Source organism: Bos javanicus, chromosome 25 (genome assembly GCF_032452875.1).
Source record: "Bos javanicus breed banteng chromosome 25, ARS-OSU_banteng_1.0, whole genome shotgun sequence".
NCBI lineage: Eukaryota > Metazoa > Chordata > Mammalia > Artiodactyla > Bovidae > Bos > Bos javanicus.
Genome location: NC_083892.1, coordinates 7,775,366 through 7,798,524, shown reverse-complemented (window position 1 = coordinate 7,798,524; position 23,159 = coordinate 7,775,366). Strand labels below are relative to the sequence as shown.

Here is a 23,159-nt window from a genome sequence, read left to right as displayed (position 1 = left end):
AGCACTGGACATTTTTGAAAAAGGTAGAGGATAGGGTGTAAAACCCAGCCCAAGAACCTCTGGCCAATCTTGCTTCTGGTAACAAAGGCTCTGTCTGTGCACACTGCCCTGTGATGAGACAAGTGTCTGCCAAGAGGGGCACTTCTATTTCAAACAAAGGGGCTGTGTAGGTGAGTCCTGGCCCTGCCTACGACCTGGAGCCATTACCCCACTTTACAGACGGGCAAGCCAAGACAGAAGAGGAGGTTAACTGATCCAAGAACTGGCCCAATAAAGGGTCAAGGTTTAGCTTCTGGAAGTAACTCAAAATACCTAGGAACAGATGAATAGAGAAATAAAAGTTGTACATCCTACCATGGAATATTATTCATCCAGAAAAAGGACCTACACACTGACACACGCTATCTTGATGAACTTTGAAGACAACAGTCTGAGTGAAATAAGCCAGACACAAAAGGCCACATATTCTCTGATTCCATTTATGCGAAATGTTCAGAATAAGTTTATCCATAGACACAGAAAGCAGATTTGTGGTTGCCAAAGGCTGTGGGGATGGGAAATATAGACTTAGTGCATGTGTGCTAAGTCATTTCAGCTGTATCCAACCCTTTGCGACCCTATGGACCATAGCCCACCAGGCTCCTCTGTCCATGGGGTTCTCCAGGCAAGAATACTGGAGTGGGTTGCTATGTCCTCCTCCAGGAAGGAGGGGCTGAACCTGTGTCATCTATGTCTCCTACATTCGCAGGCAGGTTCTTTACCACTTAGGGCCACCTGGGAAGCCCCAGTGGGTAGAGGATTGGGGGGGGAAATGAAAATATTCAATTGGCCATGGTGATGGTTGTACAAATCTCTGAATACACCTGAATTAATGATACACCTAGGAGGACTTCCCGGTGGTCCAGTGGTTAAGAATCCACCTGCCAATGCAGTGGATATGGGTTCCATCCCTGGCCCAGGAAGATTGCACGTGCCGTGGGGCAACTAAACCCATGCCCATGAGCCTAGAGTCTGTGCTCTGCAGCAAGAAGCCTGAGCACCAGGACCAAGAGTAGCCACGACTCACCACAGATAGAGAGGGCCCGTGTGCAGAAACAAAGACCTGGTGCAGCAGTAAATACATAAAAGATTTATGCAGAACTACACAAAGGTCCGTCTAGTCAAGGCTATGGTTTTTCCAGTGGTCATGTATGGATGTGAGAGTTGGACTGTGAAGAAAGCTGAGCGCTGAAGAATTGATGCTTTTGAACTGTGGTGTTGGAGAAGACTCTTGAGAGTCCCTTGGACTGCAAGGAGATCCAACCAATCCATTCTAAAGGAGATCAGTCCTGGGTGTTCTTTGGAAGGACTGACGCTAAAGCTCCACCTGAATTAATTAGAAACTCCAATACTCTGGCCACCTCATGTGAAGAGTTGACTCATTGGAAAAGACTCTGATGCTGGGAGGGATTGGGGGCAGGAGGAGAAGGGGATGACAGAGGATGAGATGGCTGGATGGCATCACCGACTCGATGGACACGAGTTTGGGTGAACTCCAGGAGTTGGTAATGGACAGGGAGGCCTCAGTTCAGTTCAGTTCAGTCGCTCAGTCATGTCCGACTCTTTGCGACCCCATGAATCATAGCATGCCAGGCCTCCCTGTCCATCACCAACTCCCGGAGTTCACCCAGACTCACGTCCATCGAGTCAGTGATGCCATCCAGCCATCTCATCCTCTGTCGTCTCCTCCTCCTGCCCCCAATCCCTCCCAGCATCAGAGTCTTTTCCAATGAGTCAACTCTTCGCATGAGGTGGCCAAAGTACTGAAGTTTCAGCTTTAGCATCATTCCTTCCAAAGAAATCCCAGGGCTGATCTCCTTCAGAATGGACTGGTTAGATCTCCTTGCAGTCCAAGGGACTCGAAAGAGTCTAATCCAACACCACAGTTCAAAAGCATCAATTCCTCGGCGCTCAGCCTTCTTCACCGTCCAATTCTCACATCCATACATGACCACTGGAAAAACCATAGCCTTGACTAGACAGACCTTTGTTGGCAAAGTAATGTCTCTGCTTTTGAATATGCTATCTATGTTGGTCATAACTTTTCTTCCAAGGAGTAAGTGTCTTGTGCTGCAGTTCATGGGGTCGCAAAGAGTCAGACACGACTGAGCGACTGAACTGAACACCTCAAAGAGAGGAGTTCTTAAAAAACAGTCTTTCCTGGGATGGTGATGCTGAAGGCCCTGGGACCATGCTCTGAGAACCTGCTTTGGGGTGACTTGTATAATGTGGACCAGAAAGTGCTAGAGAAGTTCTGGTGACCCCCGGGGGAAAAGGGGACAAAAGAGTTTTTCCATAGCGCCAGCCCTGGCAGAACCTGGGAGCCCACTGTACCCTGGAGGAGGCAACCAAGAGAAATGGTACTAGGGTGGAGGTCTCAGATAAGGGCCCCTTGGACCCCCCACCACCAACCAAGACTCGAGAGCCCTGGGTTCTCAGCCTTCTCATCTCAGGTTCCCTGGAGCTCTGCTCTAATGCTATATGGTTTTGATATGTTTCCTCCAGATGTTATTATTACAGTATTATATGCACATGATAAACTTGTTATATGCACAGTACAGCAGGAATCGACACACTTTCCATTAAGGGCCGAGTAAGTACTTGGTAAGTACTTTTGGCTTTGCCGGCCTTGTATATGACCTCTGATCTCTATTGCAGCTATTAATTTTGCCTTCATCTGGTGAAAGTAGCGATAGATAACACACATATGAATGAATGCTGTGTTCCAACAAAACTTAATTTTTTAAAATAATTTTATTTATTTATTTATATTCCTCTTTGGCTGTGCTGGGTCTACATCGCTGCCAGGGCTTTTCTCTAGTTTTGGCGAGCAGGGGCTATCTTCCGTTGCCGTGCACAGGCTTCTTGGGCTTCTCATTGTGGTAGATTCTCTTGTTTCAGAGCACGGGCTCTAGAGCACAGCCTCAATAGTTTTGGTACAAGGGTCCAATTGTTCTGAGGCAAGTGGGATCTTCTCGCATCAGGGATTGAACCCATGTCTCCTGCAATGGCAGGAGGATTCTTTACCACTGAGCCACCAGGGAGGCCAAAATTTAATTTTTTAATATGGAAATTTAAAACAATTTACTGGAGTTTAGTTCGTTTACAATTTATGTTTAGTTCAGCTACTCAGTTGTGTCTGACTCTGCGATGCCATGGACTGCAGCACGCCAGGCTTCCCTGTCCATCACCAACTCCTGGAGTTTGCTCAAACTCATGTCCATTAAGCCAGTAATGCCATCCAACCATCTCATCCTCTGTTGTCCCCTTCTCCTCCCACCGTCAATCTTTCCCAGCATCAGGCCTTTTCCAATGAGTCAGTTCTTCGCATCAGGTGGCCAAAGTATTGGAGTCAGCTTCAGCATCAGTCCTTCCAATGAATATTCATGACTGATTTCCTTTAGGGTGGACTGGCTGGATCTCCTTGCAGTCCAAGGGACTCTCAAGACTCTTCTCCAACACCACAGTTCAAAAGCATCAATTCTTTGGCGCTCAGCCTTCTTCACAGTCCAACTCTAACATCCATACATGATCACAGGAAAAACCATAGCCTTGACTAGATGGACCTTTGTTGGCAAAGTAATGTCTCTGCTTTTTAATATGCTGTCTAGGTTGGTCATAACTTTTTTTTCAAGGAGCAAGTATCTTTTAATTTCATGCCTGCAATCACCATCTGCAGTGATTTTTGGAGCCCAAGAAAATAGTTTATCACTGTTTCCATTGTTTCCCCATCTATTTGCCATGAAGTGATGGGACTGGATGCCGTGATCTTAGTTTTTTGAATGCCAGGTTTTCAGTCAACTTTTTCACTTTCCTCTTTCACTTTCCTCTTTCCTTTTTCAAGGCTCTTCAGTTCTTCTTTGCTTTCTGCCATAAGGGTGGTGTCATCTGCATATCTGAGGTTGTTGATATTTCTCCTGGCAATCTTGATTCCAGCTTGTGCTTCATCCAGCCCAGCGTTTCTCATGATGTACTCTGCATATAAGTTAAATAAGCAGGGTGACAATATACAGCCTTGACGTACTCCTTTCCTGATTGGGAACCAATCTGTTGTTCCATGTCTGGTTCTGACTGTTGTTTCTTGACCTGCATACAGATTTCTCAGGAGTAAGGTAATGTGGTCTGGTATTCCCATCTCTTTAAGAATTTGTGTTAGTTCAGGTGTATAGCAATTATCTACTTTATATATAGTAGTATTGAATATATGGGACTTTCTCAGTAGCTTAGCAGATCGAGACTCTGGTTCGATTCTTGGGTCAGGAAGATCCCCTGGAGGAAGAAATTGCAACCCACTCCAGTATTCTTGCCTAAAAATCCCATGGACAGAGGAGCTTGGTGGGCCACAGTCCAGTGAGTGGATAGGACTGAATGATTAAGTACAGCACAGTATATATATATATATATATATATGTCAAGCCCAGTCTCCCAGTTTATCTCTTACTCCTTGAAATAAACCTTATTTTTAAAAACAAGTACTTGCATTTTTGGCCAGTGGGCCTTAGTTTACTAATTCCTGTGGAAAAGTAAAGTTAAAAAAATTAATAAACAAACATGGAATCTCCTCCTGTTCCCAAATTCCTCCAAGGAAACCACTGTTAATTTTCTTGCATATTAGTATTGTGGCTAAAAGCACAAAAGTCAAGTTTTTATATAAAGGCAAAATAAAACAAGCCAGGTGGCATCATAATTTTCAGTGAAACCCAAAAAGCCCAAACCATTTTTTTACTCCCTTAAATACCTTGAATGTAACAGAGATTAAAAACATGCTTTTTTAAAATGTATTTTTATTTGGCTGTGCTGGGTCTTAGTTGTGGTATATAGGATCTAGTTCCCTGACCAGGGATCGAACCCATCCCCACTGCCCGCGGAACACAAATTCTTAACCACATCACCACCAGGGAAGTCCGATTTTTTGTTTGTTTCATAATTTTACTTATTTATTTTTGGCTGTGCTGGGTCTTCGCTGCTGTGAGAGCTTTCTCCAGCTGCAGCGAGTGGGAGCCACTCTCTAGGTGTGGTGTGAGGGCTTCTCATTGCGGTGGCTTCTCTTGTTGAGCATGGGCTCTAGGGCTCGTGGACTCAGTACTTGCAGTTCCTGGGCTCCGGAGATCAGGCTCAACCGTTGTGGTGCATGCGCTTAGTTATTCCCAAGCATCTGGGATCCTCCCGGATCAGGGATCGAACCTGTGTCTCCTGCATTGGCAGGCAGATTCTTTACCACTGAGCCACCATGGAAACCCCCACGTTATTATTATTATTTTTTAATTGATAAAGCAAGTCAGAGTTGATAAATAACAATGGAAACGATTTAACATAAATGGTTCCTATCTTTAGGATAACTTAGTAGGTGTTCCAAAAATGTGTGTTGCATCATTTGATTTTAAAAAATACTCCAGAATGATAAGCATTCTCCTACAGAATCAGGGCAGTTCAAGTTAAATTTGGCCCAGTTAATTTAACCCAACATTTGAGCATCCATGTAGATTTATTAATTGCAGATTTATCTTCTTTGTCCTCTGCTTTTGAATTTCTACTCTCAGAGTATCTAAGAACTGAATTCTGTATTAATTTACCACTGCCTGCTTGCATTTATCTTCTTGGGACATTACTTCAAGTCAATAGCAGAATTAATCCAGGAAAAAACAAGGTTTTTAGGACTCAGCTAACAAGGACAGTCTTTCTCTAGGCCTTGAACATTTTTATTGTAAGAAAAAAATATCTTGATAACACCAAATCCTGAAACACATTGTTCCTTGCCATTTAAAGATACTATAGTTGTTTTAAAAAAAAAAAGAAATTCGAAAGGCTCTCTCAAAATGTAGATTCTTAAAATATTGACAAGAGTTTCCTTTCTACTTTCCTTTGGTTGATGTGCTGAGCAGGAGCAGAGATTATTTATGAACAAAAACTACTCTAAAGAAATAATTATTAATATGGGATATTATCTTAAAAAAAAAAAAAGAACAATCCCCAGGGTGCCTGGCACATAGTAACTGCTTGATAAAAGCTGTCCATTTTGTATGTAATTTTCTTTAAAAGGGACCTCAGTGTTCTCAAGTTGGTTGCCTCAGAACCTGAGACTCTTTCCCTATCAACCTTGATACCAAATGCCATTATTTTAATTAATTTAAATTCCCTGAGATCCCATCTGGCAGATAAAATCCAGTTGCTGCTTGCAACAGTCACTGTACTCCAAACAGTGGTGCAAAAAATCTGCTTGTTGCCAGCATGTGTATTCATTGAGTCAATCAAAATATTACTCCGTGTAACTTCCCTGGTGGTCCAGGGGCTGAAACTCCACATTCCCAATGCAGGGGGTTCAATCCCTGGTCAGGGCATTAGATTCCCACAGGCCATGACTAGGGCTTCCCTGGTGGCCCAGACGGTAAAGAATCTGCCTCCAATGCAGGAGACCGGGGTTTCATCCTTGAGTAGGGAAAATCCCCTGGAGAAGGGAATGGCTACCCACTCCAGTATTCTTGCCTGGAGAGTTCCATGGACAGAAGAGCCTGGAGGGTTACAGTCTGTGGGTTTGCAAAGAGTTGAACACGACGGAGCGACTAACACTTTCACTTCACATGCCACAACTATGACCCAGGGCAACCAAATAAATAAACATTAAAAAAAATTTTTTTCCTGAGCAAAAATTATGGAAGGAAAGACCTATTTCCTGAGCAGCCATAGAGCCTAGTATTAATAGCTTAGCTGTGCCCTGTGTCTACGTGTCCTAAGAGATGGGAGACAGGGGATCCAAGGATGTGACAACCTCACTGGCCAGGGGACCCACATCACGGCCTTAAAGCAACGTTCCTTTTTTTCTGCCTTCATCCAGACCTTGAGTATGGAGGTGCCAGAGAAGCATTCTGCATTTGTTGCAAGAGTGAATGATTGTATGTGAGGTTAAATACATTTTACTTTGAACACATGGATGTTCTCCACCTTCATTTTCAAATGTCTTTGAAAATAATTTTCCAGGTCTGCAGTTTATTTTTAGGCTAATTAGGAGAAGAGTAAGTTGAGTCATTGAACAAGCTAATGCCAAGTCTGGAGGCATTTGTGTTTGTCACAGCTGCCACCAGCATTCAGTGGGTGGACCAAGGATTCGGATAAACATCCTACAGCGTGCAGGGAAAAAGTGAAGTGTTAGTTGCTCAGTCGTGTCCGACCCTTTGCCCTCCAGGCTCCTCTGTCCATGGGATTCTCCAGGCAGGAATACTGGAGTGGGTTGCCATTTCCTTCTCCAAGGGATCTTCTGGACCCAGGAATGGAACCCCTGTCTCCTGCATTAGCAGACGGATTCTTTACCATGGAGCCACCCTGGTTCAAATCTTTACCTTATTTGTTTTTATTAAAGTACATAAGATAAAATTTACCATTAATGACATTTCATCCATTCACCATGTTATGCAATCATCACCAGTATTTCTGGAACATTTTCACTACCTTGCTCCCAGAAACCACATATCCACTCAGTAGTCATGCCCTCCATCCCCATACCCAGCCTCTAGCAGCCATTAATCTGTTTTCTGTCTCTGGATTTGGCCATTCTGGATATTTCATATAAATGCACTCATACAGTATGTGGCCTTTTGTGGCTGGCTTTTTACTCAATGTAATGCCCTCAAGGTTTATTGAAACAGGTATACATGCTTCCTTTTTAAGGGCTGAGTAATATTCTTCTGTAGGATACATCGCCTTTTGTCAATCTATTCATCTGTCCGTGGAAATTTGGTTGTTTCCATGGAAACAATCTTTTGATAGGAAACTATCATGCCTCCTGCTGCAATGAACATCCGTGTACAAGTTTTCGTTTGAGACCCTGTTTTCCATTCTGCTGGGTACATCCCCATGAGTGGCATAGCTGGGCCATCCTGTGCCAAGTCTATGTTTAACCTGTATTAAGAAGCCCTTCCCTTGTTTTTTATTACCTCTTAGCCCTTTCCTTCCTTGCGCCTTGGTTTCCTCTCCTGTAAAGAGGGGTGCATGGTTTTATTTCAAAGGGCAGTTGAGAGGACTAAACGAATGAGTTCCTGTAAGCCCTTGGCCCAGTGCCTGGCACGGGGAAGCACTCAATAAACACAAGCAATTACTATTGCTCTTGCCTGATTGTGGGCATTAAGATGCTCAAATACAAAGCATGCTACCTGGCTCTTTGAGGAGTTACTTATTATTTGGTTTACAATTCGTGCTAAGAAAATTCTGTCAAGAATGTGTGTGATGTGACAAACTTCTAGGCTGATACTGGTCAAACACGAGTCAATTGCCTTTTAAAACAAAGGGATGGTGGAGCTTCACTGGTGGCCCAGTGGTTAAGACTCCATGCTTCCAATGCAGGGGGCGTGGGTTTGATCCCTGGTCAGGGAACTAAGATATCCAATGTGCTGTGAGGCCAAAAAAATAAATAAATGATAAAACGAAAATAAAACATGGCTTCCCTGGTGGCTCAGTGGTAAAGAATCTGCCTGCTAACGCAGGAGACCCAGGTTCAATCCCTGAATTGGGAAGATCCCCTGGAGAAGGGAATGGCTACCTGCTCCAGTGTTCTTGCCTGGGAAATCTCATGGACAGAAGAGCCTGGAGGGCTACAGTCCATGGGGCCACGGAGTTGGACACGACTGAGCCAGTGATACTTGATTGGTAAATGGCAGAGACTGAATTTAGTCTTGTCTTGGCTGCACTTGGTTTTCGTTGCGGCACGCAGGCTTTCTCTAGTTATGGCGAGCGAGTGCTCAGGCTTCTAGAGTTCTATCCTTGCTCCAGGAAGATCCCACATGCTGCAGCTACTGAAGTTCTCACCTCCTAGATAGAGCCCGTGCTCCGCAGCAAGAGAATCCACTGCATTGAGAAACCTGAGCACGGCAACTGGAGAGCAGCCCCTGCTCCCTGTAACTTGAGAAAAGGCCGCACAGCAATGAAGACCCAGCACGGCCAAAAAAATAAATAAAATAAAATTATAAATCAAATTTATAAGACTCCGCAGAAAGGAAGGTTCCTGAAGATTTGGCATGAGCAGTGCCATTGAAAGGTGGCCTGTATCTCTTTTCAGAATGAGAAGATAGTGTAAACACAGATTATGAGGGTCCTGATTCCAGTGGGGTGGGGGGATTTCACATTGCAGGTATCAAATGAGTTGCTTAGCAATGTTTTTTTTTTTTATTGTGGCAATTTGGAGCCACACTGCTTGGGTTCAAATTTGGACTTCTCCGTTATCAGCTGTGTGACCTTGAGCCAGTTACTTAACCGGGAGCCTCAGTGACCTCCTCCATGAAACGGGCATCAGAGCACCTGCCTCACAGGGTTGCAGTGAGAGTGAAATGAACTGGGTAACACATGAAGTGCTTCAACAAGTTCCTGCCTCACAGTAAGGGCTGTTTAACGGAGCACTTACATTGTTTTTTTTCTTTTTTAATTACCCCATTGTTCCATAGTCTTGGGTTTCCCTGGTGGCTCAGATGGTAAAGAGTCTGCCTGCAATGCGGGAGACCCAGGTTCGATCCCTGGGTCGGGAAGATCCCCTGGAGAAGGAAATGGCCACCCACTCCAGTACTCTTGCCTGGAAAATTCCATGGACAGAGGAGCCTGGTAGGCTACAGTCCATGAGGTCGCCAAGAGTCAGACACAACTGAGCGACTTCACTTTCACTTCCACAGTTTTACCCTTTTAAGAAGATCTGACCAAGAGGGGTGATAGTTGTCTGACAAATTTTCCTAAAACGCAAACAAACAGAAACAGGAAAAGAAGGCACCCACGGTCTCACTGTCTCTCATTAGGGCATCTTTGTCTTTAAACTTTGAGGCAACCCATTCAAAGCATCTTTTTGTGAGCTGTTTCTTTTTTTTTTTTTTTTGAGTAAACGATATCCCAATATCTATAGCCCACCAGCCAACCACAAAAAGAGTTTGCTTTAAGGTTTTGCGACTTCCCTGGTGTCCACTGGTTAAGTAGGACTTTGCCTTCCAATGCAGGAGGTGCAGGTTGGATCCCTGGTCAGGAAGCTAAGATCCCACATGCCTAGAAGCCAAAAAACCAAAACATAACACAGAAGGAATATTGTAACAAACCCAAAAAAAACTTTAAAAAAAATGGTCCACATCCAAAGAAATCTTAAAAAAAAAAAAAAGAAAGAAAGGCATTAAGGTTTTGTTGCTTCACAGCCCAGAAGCATATCGGCCACGTGACTTCATTAGCCACCCCCATGGTCACTCTTGAGAGTCCCTTGGACTGCAAGGAGATCCAACCAGTCCATTCTGAAGATCAGCCCTGGGATTTCTTTGGAAGGAATGATGCTAAAGCTCAAACTCCAGTACTTTGGCCACCTCATGCGAAGAGTTGACTCACTGGAAAAGACTCTGATGCTGGGAGGGATTGGGGGCAGGAGGAGAAGCGGACGACAGAGAATGAGATGGCTGGATGGCATCACCGACTCGATGGATGTGAGCTTGAGTGAACTCCGGGAGTTGGTGATGGACAGGGAGGCCTGGCGTGCTGCATTTCATGGGGTCGCAGAGTCGGACACGACTGAGCGACTGAACTGATGGTCATTTTTGCCATTTGTTTAACTCAGGCAGCCCTGTCCTTTTCACACAGTGGATTAGGGTTAGGCCTATGAATAGTTTTGAGTGAAAGGATGATGTGTCAGGAATGGGGAGGGGCTGGGGTCTCATCCATTCTTTTACAAGAACCATCTCACAAGCTCTGGATGGGAAACTTTGGGAAAAGTTTTATCTTTTCACTTGGTTTCCATAACAGCCCCTTTAGACAGAAACTAGCCTCCCCATTTCCTTGATAAGAACCTTGAGTTCTAACAGGTTGGGTCAGTCTCCCAAGTTCAAGTTTGCGGAACCCCCTTGGACCACCTGGTTCTGCACCCTAAAGCCCCTTACCCTCCCGAACTGCTTACAGCTACACGATCTTTACCGAATGCCTTATCTCTATGCCCACATCCTCACTAACCTTATGGTTAGGGGTTTAAGTTGTATCTTTCCAACTATGGATTATAACACTTACACTGAAAAAAAAAGAAAAAGAAAAAATGTGCTTGGTACTCCCATTTCTTCTTTGACATGTGCATTAATTTATTTTAGACTCTGATGAGAACAAGTAGGTAAATAGTCTGGGTGGGTCTCAAGAAAAAAAAAACCTGACCAGCTGTTTATGCCGAGTCATGGCTGGGGCCCTGGGAGCAGCAAAATATGTTTTGCTCAGACAGTAGTGATAGGGCGGCCCCTCCCTACTTGGCTCTACCTACTGACAAGGCAGCTGGTCCAGAGGTTCCAGTCTCCCCAGTTTTCTCTCTCTTTCTCTGGTCCCTTGTTTCTCGGAACCAGGGTAGGGGTTGTGAAATTTAAAACAAATTGGCAGTGATCAGAAATAGTGCCAATCCTCTTGCCCAAACAGAGTTCTCCAAACAGCTTCTTTGAAGCATCTTGGCATTAAGGCTCCCAGGAAGCAGGCTTTCCGCAGCTGATTCACATCTTCTGCGGAGTTCTTTCCCAACAACCCCTTCTGCGTGTAAAGGGGCTATAATAATTCCACTGGGCAAAGAAGAAAACACACTAGCATAGCCCTCAGGAATAACTGAGTCTGGGCCTTCTTGGTAGGCCTCAAAATGCACTGGTCTTGCTTTCCTAGTAGCCATGGGGGCCTAGGGATAAATTCTCCACCTGCCATCCACTCCTCTGTGAAAGATGGGCAAAGGAAGAAAAGAGCAAATAAGTACGAAAATCCATCTGAGATGCCTTGAAAGCAAGCAGGCACTGTCTTTCCCATCTTTGCCCCAGATGGCTCCTAGCTCCTCACATGCAGTTAGTAAGCATCAGCTGGGGTGGAAGCATTGATTCAACCTTTATTGAGCATCTGCTATGTGGCAGGCACTGTGCTAGGTTCTGTGGACAGAGCTGTGAGAAAGATAATTTCTTTCATCAAGATGCTTCTAGGAGTGGACAGAGATTATTTACACATGTTCATTTTGTTTGTTTGTTTTTCTCTTTTTGCTGTACAATGCGTGCATGCTAAGTCGTTTCAGCTGTCAGACTCTTTGCAACCCCATGGACTGTAGCCCACCAGGCTCCTCTGTTCATGGGATTTCCCAGGCAAGAATACTGGAGTGGGTTGCCATTTCCTTCTCCAGGGGATCTTTCTGACCCAGGGATTAAACCCTGGTCTCCTGCATTGCAGGCAGATTCTTTACCACCTGAGCTACCAAGGAAGCCATCTAGGATGAAGGCTGTAGGGAATAAGAGAATGCTAGGAAGTACTATGAAAGTAAACCAGTTTCCAGAATTGTCGTCTACTCTGTGGGTCCATCTTTGTATCAGCATATGACTGTGGCCCACATCTGCTATATATTATATATCCCCACCTCCCTAAGTGACCTCTAGGCTCTCATACCATCTCCACACATTTCTACCCCTCAGTCCAGACTCCTGTTGAACTAATTTCTTCACACCTCCATATGGATAATGTCTGGGGCTTCCCAGGTGACTCAGTGATTTAAAAAAGAAAAAAAAAATCCACCTGCCAATGCAGGGGACTCAGGAGATGCAGGGTCGATCCTTAGGCTGGGAAGATCCTCTGGACGAGAAAACAGCAACCCATTCCAGCATTCTTGTCAGTAATATCCCATGGACAGAGGAGCCTGGTGGGCTACAGTTCATAGGGTCGCAAAGAGTCGGACATGACTGAGCAGGCATGCACAGATAATATCTAACAAGCACTTCAAATGTAATACAGTAAAAAAAGAAGAAGAAAAGGCAAACACAAAAACAACAACCCCCTCCCAGCTCCCTAAAGCAAAGCCAGAAAAACCTCTCAATTTTACTTCCAAACCTGTGCCTCCCCCAGACTTCTCCCCCATGTTGGTAATTGGCACCATCATTCACTTAGTTGCTGAAAACAGAAATCTGAGAGTAATACTTGATTCTTCTCTCTTCTGTCCCACCCAACTCCAGGCTATCAGCAACTTGACCTGCCTACAGACTAACCTGTTTTCTCTATCTCCACCCCCGCCCCAACCCCAGGCCACTCCATCTCTAGCACTCTCCTAGACTATGAACAGCTTTCACTCAGGTCTTTTATTCTCATTCTCATCTTTTTATTTTTAAATTTTATTATATGTTTATTTGACTGTGCTGGTCTTAGTTGTGGCATACAGTATCTCTAGCTGCAGCGTGTGGGATCTAGTTCCCTGACCAGGGATCGAACCCGGGCCCCCTGTGTTGGGAGTGTGGAGCCTTAGCCACTGGACCCCCAGGGAAGTCTCCTCATCTTGTTCTTTTTTTTAAATTTTATTGCAATCTGACCCATACCATATAATTTACCCATTTAAAGTGCACAATTCAGTATTTTCACTATATTCACCGAGTTGGATAATCACCAGAATCAGATTTTAGATATTTTCATCACCCCGCCCCCCTGAAGAAACCCTGTACTTTCTAGCAGTCACTCCCCAAACCCTTAACTGTCCTTAATCTATCTCTCATCTCTATAGGTTGATTTTCCTGCTCTGGGCATTCCCTGTCATTGGAATCATCATACACTATAAGATCCTTTCTGTCTGGCTTCTTTAACTCAGCACAGTGTTTTCAAGCCTCATCCAATTTTTAAAAAAAATTAAATTTATTTTAAATGAAACGATGAATATTTTTCACGATAAAAGGTATAATTCACAAAGATAGGCATCATAAATCATTAGACACCTAACAACAAAGAAACAAAGATACATATAGCAAAAAATCAGAATAAGAGGGAAAAGAAAAAATACATAATCATAGTGAGACATATTAACATTTCTCTGAGAATATTTTATCAAGTGCAGAAAAAATAAGAATAGGAGCATCTTGAATGATGTCATTAATAATTAAAATATAATAGATTTACATTTAATTAATTTAAATTAATTCATTCTTCATTGCCAAATAGTATTTTACTGTACTGGGTGTACCACATTTAGTTTAACCATCATGCAAGGTATTCCCTACTCTTATCCTTTTTTAATTCCCGGGGTTGGTTCTGAACCCAAGTGATGAAGATAAGGTTGGCCAGTGTGGAACCCGATAGGCACCATTATCGTTGCCTGCCACCCCTTCCACCAGAGCGGTCCTGTCTGCCCTCCCCCAAGTGAGAAGGGTTCATTTGCATCTGAGAACCTTTCATTAGCATTTGTGGGAATAACAACACCTCTTCCTAATCCGGGGGGTGATGCTGGGGCTGGACTGATTCGTCGTGAAGTGGTTCCTTCCCTCTTGAATGTCACTGCTTGGGTCCAGCAAGAAATTTACTGGTGGGAAATGCTTGAGGGGTGGGAGGTGGGGGGCTGGATCTCATCACATTTTAATTACACATTCATTCAACAAATATGTATCTGAGTACTTGCTCTGTCTCAGGGTGCTTGGGATACCACAGAGAACAAAACATTCTTTTCCCGGAAGGGAGACGGACAGTGAATCAAGTAGAGAAAACCAGAGAAAAATGCAGGGACAGAAGATGAGCAGATAGAAAATCTTCCTGGTCATTTGAGGGCAAAATTATATTCTCCCTGGAGACGGTCACTAAGAGATACAGTAGAGACGCAGAGATGTACGTATCCTCCACTCCCTTCTTCATCCACACTGCCTTGGATCTCATCAGAAAGTTGAGACCCCTATCGCCGGTCTCCCAAGGAATGGGAAGGCGGCAGGCCCTAAAGGATCTAAGCCAAATTGGGTTGATGTGAAGGGAATCAATTGATGCCAGATCAAGAGATACTTTGGCTGGTTTTGAGGGGACCAAAACCTGGTGTCTGGTTTGGGCTACAGTGAGAAAAGTTCTCGCACAGCGCGGTACTGGGTTGAATGAATTACACATCTGTTTTCAAAGAGGTAAAATAATCATCACCAGGACCAGCAAGGGCTGACCGGCACCGGCCACTCGCTCCGATCGGGCCGTCTTCTGCCGAGTCCCCGGGCGACATCAGCCAACCTTCCCGCGGTCACCGGGCCCCGGGCAGGGTTTCGGCCCCTGCATCCCCCGCCCCCCTCCCCGGACTGCCCTGGGCTTCCTGGATTGACCACACGCCGGGCCGGGCACCTGCCGGGGCCACTCGCCCCGCTAGGGCTGGGGCCCCCGGGCGCGCACGCCGGGGCTGGGCCGCGAGGCTCCGGGGCGGGCCCCTCGGGTCGGGAGAGGCCGAAGCGGGCGGCGCGGGGCGCGAGGCCGCTGCGCTGAGGGCCGCGAGCGGGCGGGCGGGCGGACCCAGGCGGCGGCGGCGGCGGTGGGCTGGCCGCGCCCCGCTCCGCCTCCCCGCTCCGCCTCCCGCTCCCGCTCCGCCCTCCAGCGCGGCGCCCTCCCGCCCGCTCGCTGCGCCGCCCGCCCGCCCGCTCTCGTCGCTCGCAAGCTCGCTCTCGGGCCCCCCATGCGGATGTGACATTTCACGCCGCCGCCATTTTGAGAGCGAGCCGAGCCGAGCCGCCGGGCGCCGCGTCCGCTGCCGGAGCCCCGACGACGACGCCGATAAGGCGGAGGCCACAGCGCCCCGAGCGCGGCCGGCCCGTCGCCCGCCCGCGCCGCCGCCGCCGCCGCCGCTCCCGCCGGCCCCCGGCCCCGCAGGCCCGCCGCGGCCGGCCAGGCCTCCCGCCCGCCGCGCCCGGCCCGAGGCGGGGCTGACTCCGCGGCCCCCGCCCGGCCGCCCTCCGCCCCCGGCCGGCCCGCGGCCCCGCAGCCCCGGCCCCGGCGGCGGGAGGCGGGACCCGCGGCGGCGGCGGCGGCGGCGGGAGCGGCGGCTGAGGCGGCGGCGGCCGCAGCAGCGAGCGACGAGGCCGCCCGGCCCGACCCGCCGCCCGCCCGCCCGCCTCGGCGCCGAGATTGGGCGAATCGCGAGCAAGTACGTGCGCGTCTCCCTGCCTCCGCCGCCGCCCGCCGTGGGCCGCCCCGGGGCCGCCGCCGCCGACGACGCGCGCGAGGAGGAGGAGGAGGCCGCCCCGCCGCCGCCGCCGCCGCCGCCGCCGCCGCCCCGGCTCGCCGCCGCCGCCCGCCCGCCGGGCCCGCAGCCCCGGCCCCCGGCCGCAGGCGAGGCCCAGGCCGCGGCCGACATGAACCACCAGCAGCAGCAGCAGCAGCAGCAGAAAGCGGGCGAGCAGCAGCTCAGCGAGCCCGAGGACATGGAGATGGAAGGTGAGGCCCCGCGGGCCAGCCGCGGCGGGGGCCGGGGGGCGCCTTCCATTGTGGCCGGGGCGGGAGGGGCGGAGAGCCGCGGGAGCCACGCGAGGGGCTCGCCATCTTTACGCAGGCCCCGGGCGGCCCGCGGGCCTCGGCCCGGCTGCCCCGGCCCGGGCGAGGCTGCACCGTCATGCCGGGGGCCCGGCGGGCGGGGGGCGGGCGGCGTGCGCCGCCCCCCTCCCCTGCGCCTCCCCGCCCGCTGCATTGTCCGGCCCGCGGGGCCCCCCGGCGCCCTTCCTCGCCGGCACAAAGCGTCCGGAGCCCCCCGAGTTGTAAAGGAGGGCGCTCCTGGCCCGGCCGCGGGGGGACGCGGGCGCTTGCGGGCTCTGCCGTGCGCCCCGGCTGGGGAAGCCGGGCTCCAGGGAGCTGTGTCCCCCACGGCCCCGGTGGGGCGTCGCGTGGTTTCCCCGCTTACGCTCGGGAAACGAGATCTCCGTGGGCTCCGGGGCTCGGGCCGCACCTGCTCGCGCACGCTCTCTCCCCCTTGGAGAGCTCACCGGGGACTTCGAAGCGGGGCTCCCCCCCGACCCCCCACCCCCACCCCCACCCCGATCGCTCCGTAGCAACACTTGCTGGCCTCGGGCTTGGTTTGGAAACACCTGCAAGGGGCGCAGAGGCTCGCAGCCTCTGGACTGGCCCAGAATTCGGAACCGGGCGCGCTCTTCGTTTCCGAGTTAAGCCGTTTTGCGGGGAGTTAGGTAACCTGGCTGTGTGAGGTGCCTCCGGCCAGGTATGCGTTTGAAACTACGTGACCCCCCTCCCCGCCCCGCCCACAACACACACACACCCTCTCCCCAGCCTACGACTCCTTACCTCTGAATTCAACCTGACTTTAAAGGTAACTTAATTTTTTGCCTAGGTGCCGGCAGTTTGTTTCAGAGTACCCAGCTTTGAGATGATAACAAGGGCTTGGTAATAGAGGTTTGATGTAGAGGGTCTGGACAGGAAAGGGTCTTGCTTAAGCTTACATAGCGCAATCAGTGCTGGTGGTTCGAAGGCTCGTGGCCCAAGTGCTTGAAAGGGCAAAGTGTAAGAAGTATTCAGAGAGGGTCCTTAGCTATTTCGAGAGGGGGACAGACAGGCAGGAGTCAAAAAGAGGGCTTCTGAATGAAGCGGGTATTGAATGAGCTGTACTTATGTTGCTTTTAGCCAGAGATTTTGAGCTGCGGAAATGAACAGGGGCGCTAAGGAAGCGTTCCTACCGTGGGGTGCTGCACTCTGGTTGGTGGGAACTCTCACCGTGACTGGTACTCCCCTGTGAATAACAAGGGGCGGCCAGCAATTCATTGTGCCCTGAAAAAAATTGGTCTACAGGATGGCAAAAAGCAAAGTGGTGGAGATGCCGGCAGAAGGCACTTCCCACTGGGATTTCAGTGGCCACTAATGCGGGACAGGGCAGCGCATCCGCGGCCAGGCTGGGGCTGTGTCTGACTCCAGCAAGGCAGTAACTTCATAGAGCTTTTGTCATGTGTCACTAAGCCAACTAGCCAGAGGAGTACATTGCCCGGGAGGATTTTGAATATTAAAAAAAGGGGTTGCTTTTTAGTGTCCTTTTAAAGTATCAGCCAATCAAGACAAAAACCCAATATTTATGTTGTCTTAGCACTTTTTTAAGTCTTTTGAACAGGAAGGAGAGCTGATCAGCATGGACCCCACTGCAGAGCGGATTTCTGGTGTAGAGCTGTGTCTCTGGGAAAGTAGTCATGTCCACAAGTTTCAAGGGCTTTTCTCTAAGACCAGAGAGTGTTGAGTGGGGGAAGAATTTTCAGAAGTCATGCCTGCTTTTAAGACTACTTTATTTTTTCAAGGAGTTTTTGGTTCTCATATCCAAGTTTGCGTTGGAAAAGTCACCCATAAAATCACTAATCTGCAAATTTACTGCCATTTCAAACTGGATCGCAGAGGTTGTAGTTTATTACTACTCATTCCATAAACTTACAAGTCTTGTTTCTTTCAAGTGGGTCTCTGTCCTGGATTTATTTTCCAGAAGGTACCTTGTCTTTGTAGGGCTTACGGTCGTCGCCTTGTCCTGGTAGGCTTATGGCTGTCGACACCCTGTGAGCACCTACAGGTGAGATAGCCGCCCCTGTCTCAGGCAATCTCTGTCAGCCTTTCTTAAGCCTTCCCACTCCTCAAGTGTGCTCAGTTTATATATTGTACTTTAGGGTCGGGAAGAGCAAAAGAATACTTCCTATTAAAAAGGGAGAAGGGTGGGGTTGTGGTGATCCACTGTGCCTGGCTTCATAAGCCAGGCTCTGAGAATGACTCGCACCTGTTTGGTGTTCACCTTGGTTCCCATAGACTCAGCAGCTGAAAGCTGTCAGGGCTCTGATCAGCTTGAGGAGCTCTGCCCTTGAGGAGCATTGCTTTCCCACTGCTCCTAGGCAGGGTGGTTTCAAAGGAGCCGGGAGCCGGAGAGGCTGGTAAGATTGGCGCATTTCCCCTATCAACAGGTTAATTGGCTCTCCTCCTGCTCTGCTGTAAAGGGGTCGCATTTATTTATTTTTTTCTTGACTGACTCTGCACAGCCTTTGTATGTCTGCTGGAGAAAAACTGCCTAGGCCAAGTTATTTTTAAAATGTCTTGTTTTGAGCAGTTGGGAAAGTTCGGAAGGGCAGCGAGGGAAAAGATGGGGCGGGTATGGTGGCAGTTCATTGGGGTCGAGACCACATGTTTCCTTCCTGTGAGGCCTGTGCACGTTTTTCAGGTTGGGAGGCAAACAGCATCGTGGAGGTGTGGCCTCTGTCGGGGCCTGGCCAGGAATGAATTTGCTCGGCAGTTTATTTACCCTCCAACTCAGAGGTAGTGCTGCAGGCCAGGGGGCTGCAGGAGGGACCCGCACTGGCCTCTGCCCTCTGGAGTACTTGAGAAGTGATAATCAGGGCTGTTCATGCCCCCTTGGAGTCAACAGGAAGTTTCCCCAAGGCCTGCCTCCTGCTCTGGGCTGGCTGGCACCAGTGTCGGTACCTCGATGTCTGCTCCCTGGTGAGACTCTGCTGCCCGTGTGAGCAGTCTGTTTCTGAGTGTCATCTTTGAGACTAATGGGGACAGACAGTTTCATTTTGTACTTTTGTACAAAACTTTTGTACCGCGCTCAGACCATTGCTATCAGGACACCAAGGTGGGAGCAAATGAATGAGTGTGGTCTACGGTTTCTGAAAAGAATTCGTCACTGACTGCTGTGTCTTTTTGTTTGGGGTGCCCCAGTGGTGGATTTCTTTTTCTTTCAAACCTGTGTGGGTAGATTTCACAGAGTTTCAAGTTACTTTTCTGCTGAAGCAGGTTTAGGAATAGAAAGTGAGTTGTCTTGTGTACATGCATCCCAACAGACTACACCTGGGCATTTTAGTCTAAAGCATGTTTCCTTTTCAGATAGCTCCGTGACAAGGCAAAAGTCAGATAACATGAGAATATAGGTTATCCCCTCACAGTAGCTTCAGTTGTAAAAGAACCCTACGAAGTGAGCATCAACTTGGAGAAACCAGGGGGAAAAAAAAATGGAAGAATTTAGGCCAGACCTAGAAACATCTGACTGTGATGTGAGCCTGTCAAGTTTTGATGGGTTTGGAAGTTACTCACCACAAGCATTTACCCTCCTGATTCTGCCAGACTGTTGACTTAAGATAAACAAAAGATTGATCAAGTTTTATCACACGTATTGGGGAAGAAGTATATACCTTCATCTTGGCTTTTTTGGGGGTGGGAGTGCAGTCAGTTTTGTGGAAAGGGAGAAAGAAGCTGTTAACTCAAGGAAGGCAAGTGGAGTGAGAGCGAGTACAGGCTTAGTGCCAGGCCCGAGTCTGAGCGTGGACTTTGCCATTTAATTACTGTGTGACCTCAGCACGTTGCTTAAGCTCTCAGTTGTTGCATCCTGGAAAAGGAGGTCGGTGGGACCCTGCAGGGTGGTCCTGAGGGTGGAGGCATAAAGCACGTGTGCAGTGCTGGGCACGGAGTGGGGCGCTGTCGCGTTCAGTCACGGTGTGGTGATGGCGACAGGGTCGCACCTGGGCCGGCGACAGGCGCAGGTTAACCAGGCGCACAGGCGGGGCTGGTTGGCATTCGTGGTTCTGCAGTAATTATATCCTAACATGGATTAGGAAGCAAACTGACCAGCCTCGGTCCAAGCAGCATTGTTTATGAATGGGCTTGATGTTCCTAAGTAGATATTTAAACTTAATTATAGAATATTTTAAGAAAAGTGCAATGGGCTCAGGAGGAGAGGATGGTGGATTTGGTGCGGTGGGGCACTGCTGGTGACACCTGGGCAGCTTGGGGGCCTTCTGCTGAGGGTATTACTTAGCCATTATCCGGTATCCAGAATTGACATGGTTGCCAATCAGGTTTGTCGCAGGGAGGCCAGGTCACAGGAGTGTCCCAACCTGGGAGTTGGCCCTGAATTCTTGTCTGTAAATCCCACATCCTGTTACCAAGCCCTTTTGGTGTTCCACCCGCCAGGCCCCTGTTGCCTCATGCCGGGACTTTGCAATAGGCCTCTTAATGTTCCCTGCTTCCTCTCTTCCCCCCACGGCTGCCTGGTCCCCGCCCTGCTTAAAGGACTCAGGTGGGCTGCCTTCCTCATGCAGGTGATGGCTAGTTGCCCAGGCCTACCGATGGGATCCCTGACCCGGTTTGTGCTTCAGGCTCCAAGCGCGCGCGCACACCTGCACTGCACAGGGTTCAGCCGTGGCTCTCAGGCCCTGCTCTTGCATGGGTAGTGTCTGCCTCTCCCTGACTGCACACGGCGCAGAGACCCCAGGAAAGAGGCTCAGAAGCCCGTCGTTCATTTCCCCAAACTTGTCTGGTGGTCTCAGGCACTAGCCTTGCATGAGAGCCATGTCTTTGACCTGTGGGATTGCCACTGTATCCTCATCTTCCTCACCCCAGGACTGTTCCTTTTCTGTTAAGTGTTTCTGTGGGAGACACTCATTCAGGAAACGGCAAAACAGTAGTACCGGAGGTGGCTGGCTGGCCAAGTCGGTGTGAAAGAGAATGCCGAAGCCATAAACCAATTTCGCTTTGATAGCTGCTAATTCAGTTTTATTGCTTTTAACGTTCAGTTGCTTCGATTGGCATTTTTGATCCTTTTGCCAGGAAAAAGTCCTTTTCCACACACAGGGCATCAATGAACCTTAATGATGTTTCCTTTTGAGTATTTTTGAGTTTGTTATTGTTTCTGTTTTTTTGCCTGAGTAGTTTGTAGCCTGGCTGCTTCTCCTTGATTTCCAAGGCAAAGGAACTTCGGAGACTGGCGTTGTAACATGGTTTTTCTTGACATGTACTATGACAGTTAAATGTTAAAATGTCACCTGCTTCACAGACTTCTTGTTTTGAACTAATTTGGACTTAGGAAAGTTGGAGGAAGCAGGATTTTTAAGTGTCAGGCGTAGGCAAGAAAGTCAGTTATGCCATTCTGGTAGTAAGTTAACACACGACTCGGCTAATGAGAAGTCACATGTGTTGAAACCCTCTTGAAGAGAAGCAGGCCTACTTCTGAGCGTTGGTGGTGTGGACTTGGAAGTTGGCAGTGGAGGTAACTAGGAAGTTTGTCGTGTAGGGAAATACACCGACCTGGATAAGAGTGAGTGCTTCCAGAACTTAACGAAGATGCTGGTGTGAACTAGAAAGAGCCAGGGTGTGGGGATGAGGGGAAGGGGCGTCCCGGGGTCACAGCTTGGGGAGGAGTGTCACTGTCATTGGTGCTGGGCAGAGAAGACCCCCGACTGGAGGGCGCACTGTTTGCGTGCGCTGGCGGGGGCTGGTGCTGCCTGCTGCCCCTTCGGCTGGGGCCCCTGTTAGCACGGGCACAGCTGTTAGTGTTCACAGAGATGCCCGGGTGTCCTTCCAGGGAGGGCAGGTCACCCGATTGACCGGGGCTTTCTCTTACCCAATGTGAGTGAGCACGTGTCTGAGTCTCAGGGCGGTGGGTGGTTTGCCCTTCTTTTTGTGTCATTTGGGGGGTTTGGGTGGACTCCGGGAGTTGGTGATGGACAGGGAGGCCTGGTGTGCTGCAGTTCATGGGGTCGCAGAGTCGCACATGACTGAACTGGGAACCTAAATGATAAAGAGGGAAGTTCCCTTCCTTGTGCAACCACAACAGTTCCACGTGCTTCTCCCGCCTGGCATAGGATATTCGAAACCCAGGCCGGCCCGTCCTCCCTGGGCGAGGGATGCCAGTGACTGGTTTCCCTGAGGTCCTGCTACTGGGAGGGCAGCATCCCGTGCGAGGTGCCAGCACCAGAATATCGACCAGGGGAAGGTCTGACTCGTGCAGTAAGTTGTTAAACTGGCCTGTGCTTGGGAGAGGGGTTGTGTGAGATTGTTGGGGTGATCTGTGATGCAGAGCACCGTCACATCCAGGGCGTGACTCCAGGTGTCTGGGTGGCAGTCTGACCTCGTGGCTCCCTCCCACCACCCCCTTTATGGTGCTTTCAGAAGGACTTGAGGGGGCTTTTCTCTAGGGTATATAGGCTGAGCAAACTAGGCTTATGCACCTAGAATTGCAAGTACATTTCATCAATATGACTTTGGGGAATAAATTACGTTTCAAGGCTCTTAATTGACCCTGTGCAATTGCGGTTTTCAAACAAGCACCTGTAATAGTCTTTAGCCTGTTACATGGTTAGATCTCCAGCTCCTCCTCTGAAATAGTGAAGGGCAGGTAGTTTTCTTTTTCTGATTGAAGTAGAGTTGGTAGTAGGTAATTTGGAAGTGCTTGCTTCTTAGAGTTGGTAGTTTGTCAGCTTGGAGGAGAAACTATTCAGTCAAACAAATTGGGTGTGAATTGGTTAAAGACATTCCTCAATCCCTAACCTCAGTTCCTCTTCTATAACCATCATAGATGGACCAGTAAGAGTTTTTACCCACGAATCTCAGCCTTTCCCTCCTGTCTTAAGCTTGTGCGGGCAGAGCAGATGGGGCTGGTGTGC

General features: G+C 48.9%; 2 protein-coding genes across 2 annotated transcripts in view; one reads left to right on the top strand and one right to left on the bottom strand.

Annotated features, from left to right (window-relative positions):
* Positions 1 to 3,149: 3,149 nt before the first annotated feature.
* Positions 3,150 to 23,159, bottom strand: part of ABAT (4-aminobutyrate aminotransferase) — a 239,842-nt gene continuing 219,832 nt past the window's right edge. Inside the window, exon 16 of the mRNA XM_061401090.1 lies at positions 3,150 to 3,343. Coding sequence (XP_061257074.1) covers positions 3,165 to 3,343 — 179 coding nt within the window. The 3' untranslated portion in view covers positions 3,150 to 3,164. The remainder of the gene's footprint in view (positions 3,344 to 23,159) is intronic.
* Positions 16,022 to 23,159, top strand: part of USP7 (ubiquitin specific peptidase 7) — a 53,230-nt gene continuing 46,092 nt past the window's right edge. Inside the window, exon 1 of the mRNA XM_061401081.1 lies at positions 16,022 to 16,188. Coding sequence (XP_061257065.1) covers positions 16,107 to 16,188 — 82 coding nt within the window. The 5' untranslated portion in view covers positions 16,022 to 16,106. The remainder of the gene's footprint in view (positions 16,189 to 23,159) is intronic.